Consider the following 17,007-nt stretch of genomic DNA (forward strand, 5'->3'; position numbering starts at 1 on the left):
AGACGAGATCGAGTCTCCATTGTGCTGGGTGCTGTACAAACACAATAAGAGACAGCCTCTGCCTTGAAGAGCTGAGCCTCTACATTGACAAGACAGGATTTTCATCCTTGTTTTACAGCTGGGAAACTGAGGCAGTGAAATCACTGGGAGTTGGGAGCCTAAATGCCTTTGACAATCCAGGCCAAAGAGGGTAAGTGATTTGTCCCAGGCCATATGGGAGGTTTGCAGCAATGCTGGGGCTGCACACAGAGCTGCTGAGTCTGAGTTGAGGGCTTTAACCACAAGGCCAGCCTTCCAGTCTGCTAAGAGGTAGCTGAGAGAGATGAATGCTGGTTTGGGATTGCCTTTGGATGTTTAGATGGGGAACTCTTTGGGAGCTGGGACTGTCTAGCACTATGTGTACGTACAGCACCCAGCACGATGGGGCCCAATCTCTGGCAGCATTGGCACAGAGCCATGCCGGATACAGGGGCCCAGATCCGCACCTCACTCCCATTGATTTCACGGGCGTCAGGTGCCTAAACACCTTCGAGGATGTGGGCTGCAGAGACTCCCTTGTTGCATGTCACATTCCTAGGGCCAGCACAACTCCGCATTCCCTCCCACGCTGCTCCGTGGGTGGACGCTTCCCGATACCCCATACGCACGTACCCAGCTATCCAAATCACCCTGCCAAAGCACAGACTGAGAACACCCAGCGTGGGAGAGTCTGTTGTTAGTGTAGTTAGTAGACAGGAACCGGCTAGCTCAAGATTTGTCCCCGCCTTGGTTCTTTTCTTGCAGCAGGACCATAGGGGCTGAGTTAACTTCTCCATGATGACCACCTCCCACGTGTTTTTGAACCAAGGACCTGTACTAAGGTATATAAACCCTCATGCTTCAAGCTCTGCTAAGTGATGGGGGTTAGGTTGATACTTCAGGGAGGAAACGAATCACACAGGGCCTGTCTGTATAAGGATATTGACCGGGATAGCAAAAGGACTTTAAATTCACACCCTACCTGATTTGGGCATAACTTCCCATGCAAACAAGTCCGAAGTGATAGGAGTTAGGAAGAAACTTCCCCTGCAGGCAGGTCATTAGATTTGTACTTCCCCTGACGCATCTGGTGCTACTCAGAGACAGAATAGTGGAGTAGATGGATCATGGCTTTGCTAAGATGTGGTCTTGTCTTCTGGCCCCCCCGGAACCAGCTGATGCTTTTGCTACTGGAGAAAGGCTACATCTCTGTCCCTAGGAAGTGGCTGTTGTGCTGTGGTGGGCAAGATGCCAGCCTGCAGCCCTCTTGGCTTCTCTTCCTGGCTCTGCTGTTAAATCGATGGCTGAGTCACCGAGGATAAATATTTCAGAAATGGCCCTGGATTGCGGGTGCTGAACGTGAGACACCCAGGGCCTGATTTTCAGAGATGCTGAGCCCTCCCCATTGCCCCAACAACTCCAGCTGAAGTCAGTGGGAGTTGCAGGGGCTCGGTGCCACTAAGAAGCTACCCAGGGTGTCATGTTGGGTGCCTAAAAACACAGATATTCCAAATAGGTATCCCATAATTTGACTACTGTGGCATAAGTGGCTGGGCCAAAGTCACACATCAAGCCAATGGCCGAGCTAAGAATAGAACCCAGGTCTTCTGTGCCTCAGTTTCCCCACCTTTGTACAGTTCTTGGAGATGTATGGGTGGAAAGATCTTAGAGCTAAACATTTTAGGGCAGATCTTCAACTGGGGTAAATTTCCTCTTGTGCTCTAGCTCTCCTGGTCTGGCTTGTGGTTCTGGAGTGACACTCTAATTCACAACTGCTTTTCCCTAGGTTGTTTCCTCACCCCTGTTGTTTTCATTTGTTGTTCGTTCGCTGCTCCATGGTCAGCTAAAGGCAGATGTTGCTGAGCTTGCCCCATGCATGCTTTGCCTGTTGCTTTAATGTCCCAGGAGCAGGCAGCCTGGCAGTCTCATTTGGAGCCAGGGCTGGGAACAACTCGGAGTGGAGCTCAGGTTCAACCTCTTCCTAAACTAACTCCTGCTGGAGCGCTTTCGGATTCCCCCTGAAAACTGGTGCCACCTAGTATACAGAGCTCTGCCCTGCCGCTAAAAAACAACCCCCCACAAAAGTAGTTAGCAGAGCAGGGCAGATTCTAGGGGTGGGCGAGCGCAGGACAGGGTGTTAACTTTAGACCAAATGGAACACAGGGCCTTTTCCTGGTTTTGCTTCAGGGGAGGTGAGTTTGCAGCCCTCATGCTTCACTTGGGCGGGATCCACGTGGGGGTGGAAGGGGAACAGAGCAGTGCCAGCTATGCGTTGACTTCCAAGAGACAGCCTGGTCGGTACACCTTGGAAAGCAGCCGCCCACATCACTGCCTAGCACATGCTGCAGGTGGGAACGTACGGGCTGTAACTTCTTAACCCATGTGCCTTGGTGGGTCGGTGGCTTCCGGGATTGAACTGGATCTTAAACTGCCTGAGCTAAAAGAAAAGGAGGACTTGTGGCACCTTAGAGACTAACACATTTATTTGAGCATCAGCTTTCGTGAGCTACAGCTCACTTCATTGGATGCATGCAGTGGAAAATACAGTGGGGAGATTTAAATACACAGAGAACATGAAACAATGGGTGTTACCATACACACTGTAACGAGAATGGATGAAGTGAGCTGTAGCTCACGAAAGCTTATGCTCAAATAAATTGGTTAGTCTCTAAGGTGCCACAAGTCCTCCTTTTCTTTTTGCGAATACAGACTAACACGCTGCTACTCTGAAACCTGTCATTATGCAAGGCACTGAATTTAGCCGTATGGAGTGGAAATCTATCAACTTCATGAAAAAACTCGTACAGATACAGACAGACATCATCTTCCTTTCCAAATGCAAACAGATGGACATCATACCAAAAGGACTGAAGGTAAAAAATCCATTCTCGTTACAGTGTGTATGGTAACACCCATTGTTTCATGTTCTCTGTGTATATCAATCTCCCCACTGTATTTTCCACTGCATGCATCCGATGAAGTGAGCTGTAGCTCACGAAAGCTTATGCTCAAATAAATTTGTTAGTCTCTAAGGTGCCACAAGTCCTCCTTTTCTTTTTGCCTGAGCTAAGAGACCCACTGCCAGTGTTTTCCCCAGGAACTGAAATGAGAGCAGTGTTGACTACCGGGGGCGGGGAATTCAGAGGGAAGGTTCACCCCAGGCTCATCAGCCTCCCTTTGTGCCCCAGCCATGACACTAAGGGGGTGTGGAGTACGTGACAGCAGCTCTGTAATAATTCATGCTGGAGGCTGACCTGGTATTGGGGATATTTTCTGTTTGAATAGAGGGGTCTAGGCATGGCAGTAATATTAATCCCAGTTGAATACAGGCCTGTAAGGAAAACAAGCATGAAGGACACAGAGTGGCTCAAGATAAGTCCTGCAGGCCTGTCTGCCCAGCTGGGGAAGGAGTGACCCCACCCCAGAGTCTAGTTCAGGCTATTAGGGCTTCAGCTTTATTTCTTGCATGTAAAACTGGTAACACAAGTTCCACCTTTCAGGCCTTCCCCCGACCTACCAGAGCTCTCTCCCCACCTGACCCCCTCTGGCTTTGATAATCCCCTATCCCTAGCCGAGCAGCCTCAGCTGGGAGGTAACTGATCCATCACAGGTGAGGCTCAGCCCAGGTCCCCTTCAAGGGCCAGCCAGCCTGTGGCAAGCCACTTTGCGGCTCCCCCTCCAGGTTGAGAAGTGAGAGACAACGCCTGCAGTAGATGCTGTGAAGAGTCTGTCTCTGGGTTCCATCCAGCTTGCAGAACTGGTTTTGATGGGCAGAGCCAAGGCCTGGGACCCACTCGATCAAAAGGCTGGAGCAGTTTGGAAAGGAACACGCTCTCTCGGAGGGGGAGTTGGTCAGGTCTTGACACACAGGACCTGCTGGGGTGTCTGAACGTGAGGGTTGCCAGCAGGGGATGGGAAGCTTCTCGGTAAGACAGAGGTGTGTAGAATCAGCAGACTGCTGTTTTAAAATTCTTTTCCTCTAAATGCTTTGTTCCGAGGGTTAAAACCAACGACACTCCGGTTTCCAGAAGGCAGTCTGCGCCTGTTCACCCCGCTCAGACTCCCGAACGGAAAACCAGCAGCGGCCAAACCCAGACTGGACCTGCTGGGTCAGAACAGTCAGTCCCCAGGGTGCCGTAGCCCAGTCTGAGAATGGAGAAGTAAAGGCATGATGATACCTGATGCGGTGCTCTCAGAGAACAGAGAGAGGCCAGAGCTGCAGCTAGTCCTGCCATCATGACAGGCTGCACAGGGGCAAAAGCAGTGGGGCCTGGGCACTCCCCCTGGGCACCCCCCTGCACCAGCTGGTATGGCAGTGGCTCCATCCCCCTAGTGCCCCTCGGGAGTTAACTTGGAATCCTGCCCGGCTGCTAGGGCAGAGATGGGCAAGGGGCAGCAGCTTGGATCTTCACCAGCCCTGATCTCCGCTGAAATGGGGCTTTTAAACGACAGACCTTCTGTCGGTGCTCAGCGATGGGGGGCCGTGGAGGTACCGAGATAGATACGGATGAATGCAGGTCTGTGCTGAGGTGTCCGAGATGGGAGGCTGCACCCCTCCCCTAGGCTGGCCCTGCCAGGGGCTGGCTCGGCTGCCGGCGCAGGCTGGAGCCGCTTTAGGGGCGGCTCGAACTCGCACTCCGCTGCGGCAGCACCTGTGGGGCTGTCCCCGCCCTGCCGAATCGAAGGGCTGCCGGAGGGTCCCCAGAATGCCCCCTGTGTCGAGGAGCCTCCCCTGGGGGGTCCTGGTGCCTCTTTGAATGATCCCCAGCCTGGCAGGTGGGAAGGGACCCGGGCTGCTCCCTGCCCCCTTCCAGCCCGTGGTGTGCGGTTTCTACGCTCCCACCCGAGATCAGAGGCTGGCGGCCATGTGGGTAGGTAGCGCAGCTCGCTTGGCACTCCCCGGAGTCCCCTCCAGGCAGCCCCTTTTCAACAAGGCGTCCTTGGGCTGCTCTTTCTCCCCTGGCCAGGGTGGCTTCTGCAGCAGGAAGCAGATTACCAGGGACAAACAAAGGTGATTTTGTTTAGGACGGGGATGGGCACCTCTGACTGAGATGCTTCTGAGTGCAGCTGTCTGCCAGCAGCATTTCGTGGGCACGTCAGCTGCTGCTCCAGCCTTTCTCTCCTCTGCCCTTGTCCTTCCTTCAGCATTTACGAGAGCACACAAGTTTCTGAAAACATGTAAAAAATGGAAATGAATCAGTCCATTCACAAAAATCAAATAAAAGCCCCCTCAGCTGCACCTGTGCAGTGCTTGGTAAATGTGAATGGGGGACAGGCATTGATGGCTCCCCACCGCCTTTCTGCTCCCTTCTCCTCCATCTTGGAGCTGCTGGGAGACACATCAGTTCCTGGCACAAATTAGAGCAGTCTTGGGGCTGCTCTAACTTGCACCAGGAGATAATGGTTCCTAAGGAGCTATTCGGCTGGCCAGGATTGCCACAGTGTATCGTGCTACACCCTTGTCCTGACCACTCCTAGAACATGCCCTGTGCCAGCTGAGGATTGTCCTACACTAGGGAATCCGCAGCAGCTGCCAAAGGGGACTTAAGAAGGCCTGAGTTTGGCTGTCTGGGTGGAGTGCCGCTGTCCAGAGGCAGAATAACTAGCTCTGGCCCTGATCCTGCTCTCACATGAATGCAGGTGAAAGGAGAAGTGGGCCTTCTCTTTCCAGGCAGGAAAAGCGAAAGGGACAGAAACGAAAAGATGGGGTTAAAGGGACTGGAAAATGATCCCAAGCGAAAAAGGAGCTCAAAGAACGTGGCAGTCCTTTACTCCATATGGCGATGGACCATCCACTGTGCTAACCAGTGGCAAAGAACCACAACCCAGATTCAGATCCTAAGTCCCCGGGACACCCTCTGGGATTAGTGTCGCCTGGGCAGCAGATCCGGCCTGCTGCAGTGGGAACGCCAGCAGCCGGTGCCCGGTCCATCTGGGTAAGTGAAAGTGTCCCCCTCCCCAGTCTTAGTGGTTCTGACTGGTTCCTGAGCTTGTAACTCCACGGGGACCTGTAGGTGTTTGTTCCCCGTGATTCTTGCCAGCAGTGCGGGTGGCTTTTGGTGTGGCCACCTGCCTCAGTAGCTAAAGACCTGAACCATGCCTCTGCCCTGTATCCTCCCGACTCGGCAAAAACCGGCCTGGCTCTTTACATTGCACTGTCCCCTAGCTATAAAGCACCATGATATGCCCTGGTAGCTTTGCAGCAGTTCCAGAGCATGCTCTCTCCTGCTCCTCTCCCCTCATTGTGGTGACTGCCCCTGTAGAAGACCCCTCAAGACAGCAGCCCTGGGTCCTGCTCACACCACTAGGGGAGTGGTCTGCTGGAGCTTCCAGAGGGAACAGCGAGGTGCTCCATTCCCTTGTCTGCTGTGCTGGACGTGAGAACGGACTTGATCAGTCGGCAGAATCCTGGCCAGGCCGGAGACTTCTCTTGCTGTGTGAGCTCCCTGAATATTAGCAGAGCCCTGGTGATTCCCTAGACAGCAGGTTCTAGCAAGTGAGGGTCTTTCTCTAGTTCAGCAAACAGAATACATTTGTCCCACCTGGCATCCATAGTGTTGCTGACGTAGCTGCTGATCATGCTCCCCTGACGGTGCAAGGATCGGGGTGGGGGTGTTCTCTGGTCCCCAGACCCGCTTTGGTGCAGAGCCTGGCACTGCCAAGCAAGGTGGTACCAACACCATGGAAGTAAAGTGATTAGAAGTGGTACAGTCTTGATTCATCATGAAATTCCCCCTGAGAGTTTATATGATCAACAGTGTAGTGCCCAGGGCTTCTTCAGGCTGCTGGTCTGATCCCTGAATTCTGGACTTAAGGAGATTGGGTGTGGGGTGTTCAAACTTGGGATTTAGATCTTGATCCAGTTTTGATGTAGACTATTTATAGTCCTGACGCCCCCAGCAAAAGGCCAGGATGGCCAGAAGTGTAGCAAAGCTGAGGCAAACTAGACTTTAAATGCAACGCTCTTGCATGTGCGAGCTGCCTAATTAAAACTCCGACGTTACTGGAAAGGAGACGTTAAATGCCTAATTGCTAATTACTGAGTCCAGAGATTAAAGTCATAACAGATGGTTAACAGTGCGATTAGTGACACTTGTATTCGGATCCTGGCTTGAAAACAAAACAAAGGAGTTTAAAGAGAGAACTCTAAGGGGATGGCTCCTGTGTCATTGAAGACAGTGGCAAAATCCCCATAGACTGCAATGGGACTAGGAGCAGACCCTGTGTTCACAGCCTGTATTCAAGATTTGCTAGTTAGATACTGGTCAGTTTGGGTTCATAACATCCCCCGGATCTCGGTCCTCTCCTGTCCTCTAAGGATCCGTATTTCAGAGTGTGCACAGAGCAGGTACTTCAGATATTCTGCATCTTTCTCAGAACATCCAATCCCACCTTCCTCACTGCTCAGGATTTGGCCCTTTGGCTTCTTGACAAGAATAGACCAAATTCAGCCCTGGTGTAAAGCAGCGCATCTCTCAGTGCAGTCAATGGGAGTCGTTCTTCTGTACCAGCTCATGCTGACAAAAGTACAAGGCGCGTAGGGATCAGTCATTGGAGCATTGGTGGCAGGAGCATGCTTGGCTGAGGACACCTTCCATGCAGGACACACGTTTCGTGTGTTGGCATCATCCATACGTGATCCTTGCACATTGCACAGATACGTGGGCAGGACTGGACATGACCCATTATCTGTAACACAATCACAACAGTGTTATTTGTAAAGCATTTTCTCTGGCCCGTGCCCCATCTCCCACCCCAGCAAGGTGCTCAGGAAGTGCTGTAGGAATTCAAAGATTATATAGAAAATGAAAAATAAGCACACTGGCCCCGTTAAAGAAGCGGCCCAAACATGACTCCACCGGCAAATGCTCTGGGAAATAAATGGGTTTTCAGTAGAACTGGTTGGAAAATGCAGAGGATTTATGGATTTTTTTTTTTTTTTAAATTTGAATACTAGCAAATTTCAGCTGAAAACTGAAACACTTTGATTTGGCAATTCTGTCACGGTGCCTCATACTGCCATTTTCCTGTATAGGCTGGGCTCCCTGGTTAGACTACATCACCCATGATGCACCACGGTGTCCCCTCTGGGAGAGCATGAGTGATGCATCATGTGAGTCACTGGGTGGGTGCATCATGGGAGATGTAGTCTGGCTGGGTAGCCCACCCCATAGAGGAGAATGGCAGTATGAGGCACTCTGAACTACAACTCCCCTGGCCACAGTGGCAGCATTTCCAAAAGGAAATATTTTGGTTTTCAGGCATTTTTTTTTCTAAATTAAAAATTTAATTTTTCCATGGAAGGCAGACACTTTTCATACACACACACACACACACAAAACCATTTAACCGAAATCCCAATTTTCTGTCCAAAACCAGTTTAGACAGAAATTTTTCAACCAGACTGGTTTCCAAAAGCGGTTTAAAGCCAGGAGGCTTGGATGGGCTGCATGTCAAGGGGAAGTGATTCCACTCACTGTTATCTACCAGTTTGGAAGATGCTCAGTGGGGAACAATACTTCAGCCGCAGAGGGTGACATGTAAGTGACATGTGCATACATGGGTGTGCCTGAGTTCAGGGAAGTCTAAGCTATTGTAAGGTGCACACTGAAGGGCAACGAGAGAGGGACATAGCAAGAACCCCAGCCAACGGGGTAAGGGTGAAATCATGGATTCCTCCCTGTTGTGTCTTTGCTCTTTAGACACCATTCAGAACATGAGGAAACCACAGCAGGGTTCCAAATAACCATGTTTCCGAACTTTCAACAAACATACAAGGCCTAGCTACATAGAGCCCTGCTGCTGGGGTGGCTTCCTCAACAGAACACAGTGAGCGCCGCCAGAGGACTCACGCGCCACTTAAAGGGATACTACCCAGTTCCTATACACTCCACTTGCACCTTTTTCTGGCCCCTTTGCGCTTGAGTGAAACAGGTTTAGACTCCTGCTCGTTCTCCTAATTCCACAAGTTGGCCCTCGATTATTATTTAAGGAGAAAAAGCGGAAGTGTAGCGTCCAATGGAATGGAGGTGGATGGGGAAAGGGTGTAACACTTCAATGCACACGCCGAATATGCCTGACTTGGTGCAGCCAAATGAAAACCAGTCACCCAAGGAATTCGACTGCCCCCTGCTTAGTAGCCAGGGGGGATGAAGCGTAGCGCAGAACTATGGGCAGAAGAGGAGAATCACCATTGGTGTCAAGTCACCATTGTGCCCTCCTGATGCTGGGCTGTTCAGGAGGCTGTAGGGCCCCCCCGTGTAACTTCAGGCTTGTCTACACTGGAAACGCGACAGCGATGCAGTGTTCAGCGTAGCCGCTCCCTACAGAGACAAGAGCGGTTCTGCCATTGGCATAGGTAATCCAACTCCCCGAGAGGCGGTAAATAGGCCGATGGAAGAAGTCTAGCACCGTCTACGCCAGGGGCGAGGTCGGCTTAACTGCATTGCTCGGGGTGCAGGTTTTAAATATGCATGAACCTAACTCTTTAGTGTAAACTCTTTAGTGTAGACCAGGCCTTAGACAGCTCAGAAGGCAGCAGCCTCCCTAGGCTGCTGTATGGGCCGCAGTGCTGCCCAGAATCTCCTCCGGGCTGTGCAGTGTAGCCATATCCTCCTCATGCCTCTGTAGCCCCCATCCTCACCCCTGGCACAACCATTGTGGCAGAGCTTACAAGGGGCTCCTTGGAGGACAACCTGTCTTCCACAGTCCCTGCACCAGGAGAATCCTCCCCCAGCTGGAACGCAGGATTTTAGGGCTCCTTCACGCCTGCTCTGTCCCTTTTACCCGGTGTAAATGGGCTGGACTCCGAGGAGTGCAAGGCTGTCAGCTGGCAATCCTGCATACGCTGTGCCCACTAACCAAGGGGTCATCAGACTCTGCGACCCCTTCCCTGCTGGTGCATCACAGCCGCTGGCCATCCCGAGGGATCTGGCCAACATGCGTGTAGCTAGCAGAACGGTTAACGGAGACTACCAGTGGAGGCATTTTGTAGGAGAAGAAAAAATACAAATAGAAATGCCTTCAGTATGTGGTCTCCCCTCCTCCAAGACACTAAATCAGCCTCCACTTTTCATCAGCAGAGCTAGAACCCAACATAAGAGGGTATCTCTTGCCTGCCTGCCTGAAACCCGAGTCATTCCCCACCCCACCATGTCTCTTTAAACATGTCCCTTTCCCCCTCTTTCTCTCTTTCTTCTTCTTTCCCTCTTGAGAAAACCCACCCCAGGATGTGATCCTGTAAATGCAGGGCTGTTTCCACACCATAGCGCTTTAAGTCAACTTCACATCCAACAGCAGCAACTTCCATTCCCGAAAGGTGAATGCGACGACAGATTGGAGCTCGTTGGTTGCCGGGTGAAACATTTTTTCCCTCTTCCTACTTTTTTCCCCTTTCATTTGCAAAAAAAAATTCTCCCCAAAGTTTCCTTCCTTTCCTCCTGGTTTCCTGGTGCCGGGGGCGGGGAGGCAGGGAGTGACTTCTGTATTTATTTATTTTTATTCCTTTCGTTAACTAGCCAGCTCTTTTCTTTATTTCAAAAGAAGAGATTTATTTGTGGGATTTTATAGAACCATCACTGCACTGGAAAGAAAATACCAAGCAGGTACGTGATTTTTATGGCACTCCCTTTTTATGTTTATCAGTGTGATCATTACCCATCCATAGCACTTGGGCAGGGAAATGGAGCTGGAAAGAGTTTACTTTTTAATGAGCGTGTTTAAATAGTTTAGAGAGAAGACATGGCGACGAAGAGAGATGGATCCAACCCTAGAACAATGAAAGACAGGCTCATTTCTCTATCCAATGCATTTCCAATTCACGCCGAAGGCAGGATTTTTAAATGAGCTGTTTTAAAGCACCGTTTGTTTGATATCAGATTTATGAATTTGTGGAACGACAGTGTAGGGACTTTCTATGCCCTGTGCGATATCAATGTTGCTTTGCATGTAGGTTACTCCAGATGCCCTGTCCAGTATTTCGGTGAGGGCATAGGTTGTGAGCAATATATCAACTCTGGGTGTAGAATACATGCCAGTTTTTTAAAGATGGTTCTATAACACATTGGGCTCAGAAAGCCTCCTGGATGGAAAGGGTGCTTGTTGCAGGGTTGTGATAACCAGTACTGGATTAAAGCTAATTTTCGATCAATGGGGATTCATAAAGGGGTTTCCCCTGGGGTTTAAAGAAAAGTGGTTGTAATCCTGAATCGGGGGCTGAGAGCTGAGGAGGCTGGTGCCGGAGGAGGATTGGGAGCCGGGATCCATTAAGTGAATTGCTGCCGGGCACTTGACACACACAAGCAACACAGTACAGGCTGGGTGTTGCCACTGCAGTCTGGTAAGCGGAGGGTGGCATTTTAATAGTTAAAACCGGCTGGTGCCCCTGCCAGGGGCTGTCCATTGCTCTCCGGCTCTTTCACAAAAGTCACCGATGATGATCATTCGTAGCGAAGGCGATTAGGAAAGACTGCTCCACCTCCCCCGTCTGACTGCATTAAAGCAGGCGGGGAAGGGCGGATGGCACTGGGAGCTGTGCTTGTTGGGGGAAGGCTAGGATGGTTTCCTTTCAGCCTGGCCACACGTCCTCCCTTGGTAGGGAACAGGTATGTGCAGCTGGCCCAGGAGAGCCTCATCTGCCCTCTTTCAGCCAGTCTAGGCTTGAGGGCGGGGCGGGCCGGGCAGGACAAAAGGTGCCATTATTCGGAATGGAGCCTTGGCACATTAGGGATGAATGGAGTATTGAAAAACACACCAGTGGGGACAAGATTATTTTTCATCCCTTCATAACGGAGCCGTTTGTCTGCTGGCGGGTCCCCGCTGCGAGCTCGGCGAGCAGCATATGAGCAAGGAGAGCGCAGGACGTCGGGGATTCTCCACGGCGGCACACCCCGTACGTTACAACGCTCGCTCCGTTTTCTATAGATCCGCATGACGGCGCTTGCTCCGTTGTGCCGCTCGGTCTAAAGCGCTGGCTCTGGTGTCTGTAGGTCTCCAGGGGCTTTAGTTCTACAGTGCAAACGCAGCACCTGTCTGGGAGGTCGCCCATGACCCACATAAACCAGGCTTTGGTTGTATCACATCGGGGCGTCTTTCCAAGGCAGCGAATGGAATTCAGGTTTGGGTGGGTGTTTCTGAATCGATCTTTAACTTGTAAGGAGCAAAGTCGGGTTGGAAGCTCGGTTGCTCATTTGAAGCTTTTCTGAACCCCTCTTCACTCCATCGGGTTCGTGATTTCACCCAGTTTGGTTTCCTGAGGAGATGTTTGGGGCTGGTCACTTCTGGCTGAGTCACAAGCCCTCACTGGACAGGCCTGTCTTGCGGTATTTCTGGACTGCTCTTCCGGCCCCTCCAAGCCAGGAAGCATGGAAATGGGAAGGAAGGTTTGAGTGTGAGTTGTGAGTGAAGAGTCAGGTTGATTGATACTGTATCCAGGTGGGCTCACTTTTCCCCATTGTTACCTCACGCTTTTCATGGGGGCTTGTCCCCTTTCGAGAAGTGGTCTTTGATGGCCCAAATAGGATGGTCTTTGACATCTAAAGGCATGTGGCCCCAGCAGCCATGATCTTTGCTGATGGCTTTGATGTAATAAAATGGTGGGTAGGGGACTAGTCTGGGCGTTGGGAGACCCAGGTTCAAGTCCTTGCTATGACACAGACTCCTGGTGTGACCTTGGGTAAGTCACTTAGCCTCTTTGAGCCTCATCTCCCCAGGTGTGCAATGGGGATAATAGCAGTGCCCTGCCGTGCGGGGATGGTGTGTGGAGAAATACATTAAAGATGGTGCTCAGGTATTACAGTGATGCGGCAACATAAGTGCCTTAGATGGATGGCACTCCACTGAAAGTCAGTGAATTGGGCCTTGTGCCTCATAAAGCAAGATAAGATCAGTACACTGTAAGCATGGTGTAGATTAGAACCCATCATGGGGAGGGAGGCCGGGCCTCAGGGAGCCCCTTCCAAATCTTTGGGCCAGGAGAATAAAGTGGGAGCTGTGAGTCTCTCTGGGGAGGCAGCTTGCGTGAAGATGGTCCTCAAGCCGAATGCCAGTCGCCACAGCAGTTGTGTTTGACAAGGAGACAAGCGCGTTGGTCTTGCGGGGGGAGTTCAGATGTCTCCCAGCCAAACGCGTCAGAGTTCAGGCTGTGTCCTCACCTCTCCGGGTTATCTCCATGGGCCGCCACTGGCAGGGGAAAGCTGCATATTGTAGCCGTGTGCTGAGGTGTGGCAGGTTACACGGTGTGTGGCTTCTGGGAGCCTGTGCGAGAGGAGGTCAGAGGGCCCAAATGGCTGTAGATGGGGGAATGTGTTAATGTCTGCTCTCAAGGGGAGCAGGTACCCAATCCAAGACTTTCCATGCAGGGCCCAGTGAATTCGTCCACTGATGCCCTCTGAAAATGTAGAGGCAGGGCTTATATACCCACCAAACTCTGCCTGCAGGGTACAAAGTGGGCACTGTCCTGCAACACGGGCAAACTCAGGAGGTTCAAACCTATGAGCATGCCTCGGCTTTTGACATTGTTACTGAAAGCTCCTTAGATGTTGGTCCAGCTTGGGCATCTATATCTGTATGTTCCTTTCCATGTCAAGAGCCTGACGGTAAAGGGGGAGTTCTTTGCAAAACAGGGTGTTCTCGGTCAGAGTCCCCTTTATCCAGCTGCACTTCATGTCCACGTTTCTGAGGGGGTGGCTGCAGATTTCCCCTGCTCTAGCTTCACTAAGTGGCAAATCTGACCCGATCTCCGCAGCTGTGAAAGCTCCTGGAGTGGATGCAATGGACCTGGGGTGGTGGCCTGGGCTTCACGTGGGCTGTATGAGCCCACCCGGGACCCTGGCTAGATACTCGCGTTGTTGAAACCACACCACGGCATCTACACTGCTGTTTTGAGCTGTGCCAGTCTGGGTAGGCCTACCTGTGTTGCAATCGCACCTCTGACTGCACTGTAGCCGCACCCTACGAGGGGAAGGTGGGGGAAAGACCCCCATAACAACAGGCACTGCAGTAGAGGCCACAGATTGGTGTGGGAGGGGACAGCTCAACCTCCCTGCCCCCGCCACCTCTCAGCCCTCAGAACGTTCGCGGACGAGGCTGAGCTGGGAGGGGTTGCAAGCACTTTGGAAGGCAGTATTAAAACGGCCTTGACAAATTGGCGAATTGGACATCAACAGGCTGAAATTCAGCAAAGACAAGTGCAAAGTGCTACACCGAGGAAGGAAAACTCAAACTCAGAACGGGGACTAACTGGCTAGGCGGTAATCCTGCTGGAAAGGGTCTGGGGGTGCTAGCGAATCACAAATGAATAGGCGCCAACAATGTGAAGCAGTGGTGAAAGAGGGAACGATTCTGGGGGGGTATGAACAGGAGTTTTGTAGGTAAGACACAGGAGGTAATTGTCCCGCCCTGCCTGGTGCTGGATGAGAGCTCGGCGAGAGAATCGTGTCCAGTTTTGGGTGCCGCACTTTAAGCCAGATGTGGACAAATTGAAGAGAATTCAGAGGAGAGCAATAAACATAAGGGAAGGGTTAATAAACCTGGCCAATGAGGAAAGACTGACAGAACGGAGCATTTTTAGTCTTGAGAAAAGGAGACTGAGGGGGATGCTTATGACGGTCTTCACACACGTTACTTGCTGTTCTGAAGAGGACGGCGATCAATTGTTCTCCATGTCCACTGAAGGGAGGACAAGATGCAATGGGCTTAATCTGTACCAAGGGAGATTGAAGGTAGATATTAGGAAGAACTTAATCACTCTCAGGGTAGTTACGCTCTGGCAAAGGCTTCCAAGGAGGATGGGGGAATCCCCATCCTAGGAGGTTTCTAAGGACAGGTTTGACAAACACCCGTCAGGGATGATGTCCTCAGAATTGGGAAGTGTGGGGGGGGGGTGTGGACTGGATGATCCCCTGAAGGTCCCTTCCAGTCCCATATTCCCATAATTCAATGACCTCCCCAGCACACAGCCCACAGACCTAGGGAATTTGCCTGTACAATCCACTGTTGAGTGCCCTCCCAGAGGCTGAATGCTGTGGGCTTTGATTCTCTCATGCAAGCACAACTGCCTTAAGGCCTGACCCATAGTCCACTGGAGTCAAAGGAAAGACTCCCATTGACTTCAGTGGGGTCTGGGTCAGGCCCAAATGCTGGTGGGAGCGAGAGCCAAGCTGGGCTTAGAAGGTAGAAGGGCCAAGGAGGTGGAATGTCAGGGACGCATAGAAATGCGGGGCTGGAAGGGACCATGAGAGGTCAGCTAGTCAGGCCCTGTGCTGAGGCAGGACCCCTGGATACCTGTAATTATCTGAGGATTCCCTGGCCAGTTATTTTATTGAGTGGAGTGTGCACAAAAAAATGACCGATGCTGGCCCAGGTCAGCCTGCCCTGTGGAAGAACCCATGGAAGAGGGCTGGGGTGAAGAGATCTCTGAAAGGACCCCCCCTACACATACCCCAAGCATGCTGTCCTGATGCTCCCCATAGAAAAGGCTGTAGGGCCCAACCCCAGGCCTGGGAATTGGAGAGGCCTGGGCCACCAGCACAGGAGCACCTGGCAAGGTGCTCGTCTGGAGTCCTGTTGCTGGGATAGCTGGCTCCAGGCTGTAGATGCTCCATACGGGGGTGGGGTGGGGAACCTGGGGCTGGATTACCTTTTTTGACTAATTTACATGGGGCCAGGAGAGTCAAGGTGGATCCCCCGATGTGGTTCACCCAGAACTTCCTATAGCCACCCTGGGGCATATCCCACCCACTCCCCAGCCCGGTCACTGGATCACACAGAGACCCGGGGAATGCGCTGCCCAGATAGCTGAGCCCACATTCAACTAGATCTACATGGGGGAGGAGATCCCTCCGTGCACAGATCGCTGGGGGACAGTCTGGGCCGTCCATGCTGTAGGACGCACTAGCTGACATTTGGCTATATCTCATGCAGTCGCCATTCCGCCTTGGGTATGCTAGTCCTATGCCAGGAGCCCAGCAGCGTCCAGGCTGCTCAGTACTTGGATGGGAGATTCCCAAGAGAAACGCAAGGGACTGCAGGAGAAAGGTTGGTGATAACAGAACCAACGTCCCAGCACGGGGTGGGCCGCTGTCCTTCTGGTGAGATGTAAGGTCCCACCCACATATGGTCATAAAAAATTTCATTGGCGCATCTCGGCCACAGCAAGGGAGTGAGGGAAACTTCACTGGAGGCTGTTACGTTCGGCCTGCTCAGATTCCCCCTGCAGTGTCACCTGGGTACAGTATTCCTCACTTCCTCTCCTAAGCTGTTCTTCTTTGCTGTTCAACAGCTGCTGGGTTCCACCCCAGAGGTGACTGCATTTCAGAGCTAGGCAAAATGATTCCTGTATGTAGGTTTTGTGTCCTGCAGGATATAAAGTTCTGTATAAATGTAAGATTATTATTATTTTATTGGTCCATTTCCTGGCCTTGCACAACAGGTCCTGGACCATGACGGCGGCTCCCAGGCACGACAGAAATAGTAACAATGAATAATCACGAATGCTTGTCTCTGAACTTTCCAGGTGTGGCTTCGCATCTGCTTCCGTGAGAGGCAACCGGACGACCATCCAGCTGACAAGTGCAAAGCAGCAATGAGAATTGGTCCCCGCCCAGCTACCGAGCACAGAGTGTGGAGGCCGGGCCTCTGGGTATTCCCTGCCTTCCTGCTTCCAGCAGCACTGCTCCTCTTCCTCGGCCCGAGCGGTGAGCTCTTTCGTTGCACGGGGTGCAGCCAGGGTGAGAACTTTTTCCACAGTTAGGGAGCTGATCCCAGGACAGGGCACTTCCAGGATCAGCTGGATCGAGGTAAATCTCTCCCTCCACATGGGGAACCTCTAGCCACCAGCGCTGTGTCCGGTACAGGTGCGCCGGCTGATTGGTCGGTCCCCCGCATGGGTGTGCGGAGCTCCTTGGGAGCAGCAAAAATGAAGGCTGGTTCCAAACCATGCACGTGAGAGTCACTCCAGCTTCTGAACACAATTGCCACAGGCCAGAGTTG

General features: G+C 52.0%; 1 protein-coding gene across 1 annotated transcript in view; it reads left to right on the forward strand.

Moving 5' to 3' along the window:
- Positions 1-4,399: 4,399 nt before the first annotated feature.
- The window catches only part of SSC4D (scavenger receptor cysteine rich family member with 4 domains), a gene marked incomplete at its 5' end in the record, with an annotated part of 47,053 nt that continues 34,445 nt past the window's right edge, over positions 4,400-17,007 (forward strand). The window contains 3 exons of the mRNA XM_084651170.1: positions 4,400-4,507; positions 4,833-4,889; positions 16,532-16,712. Coding sequence (XP_084507296.1) covers positions 4,400-4,507; positions 4,833-4,889; positions 16,532-16,712 — 346 coding nt within the window. The remainder of the gene's footprint in view (positions 4,508-4,832; positions 4,890-16,531; positions 16,713-17,007) is intronic.

Source organism: Lepidochelys olivacea (assembly GCF_965140295.1).
Source record: "Lepidochelys olivacea isolate rLepOli2 genome assembly, chromosome: 17".
NCBI lineage: Eukaryota > Metazoa > Chordata > Testudines > Cheloniidae > Lepidochelys > Lepidochelys olivacea.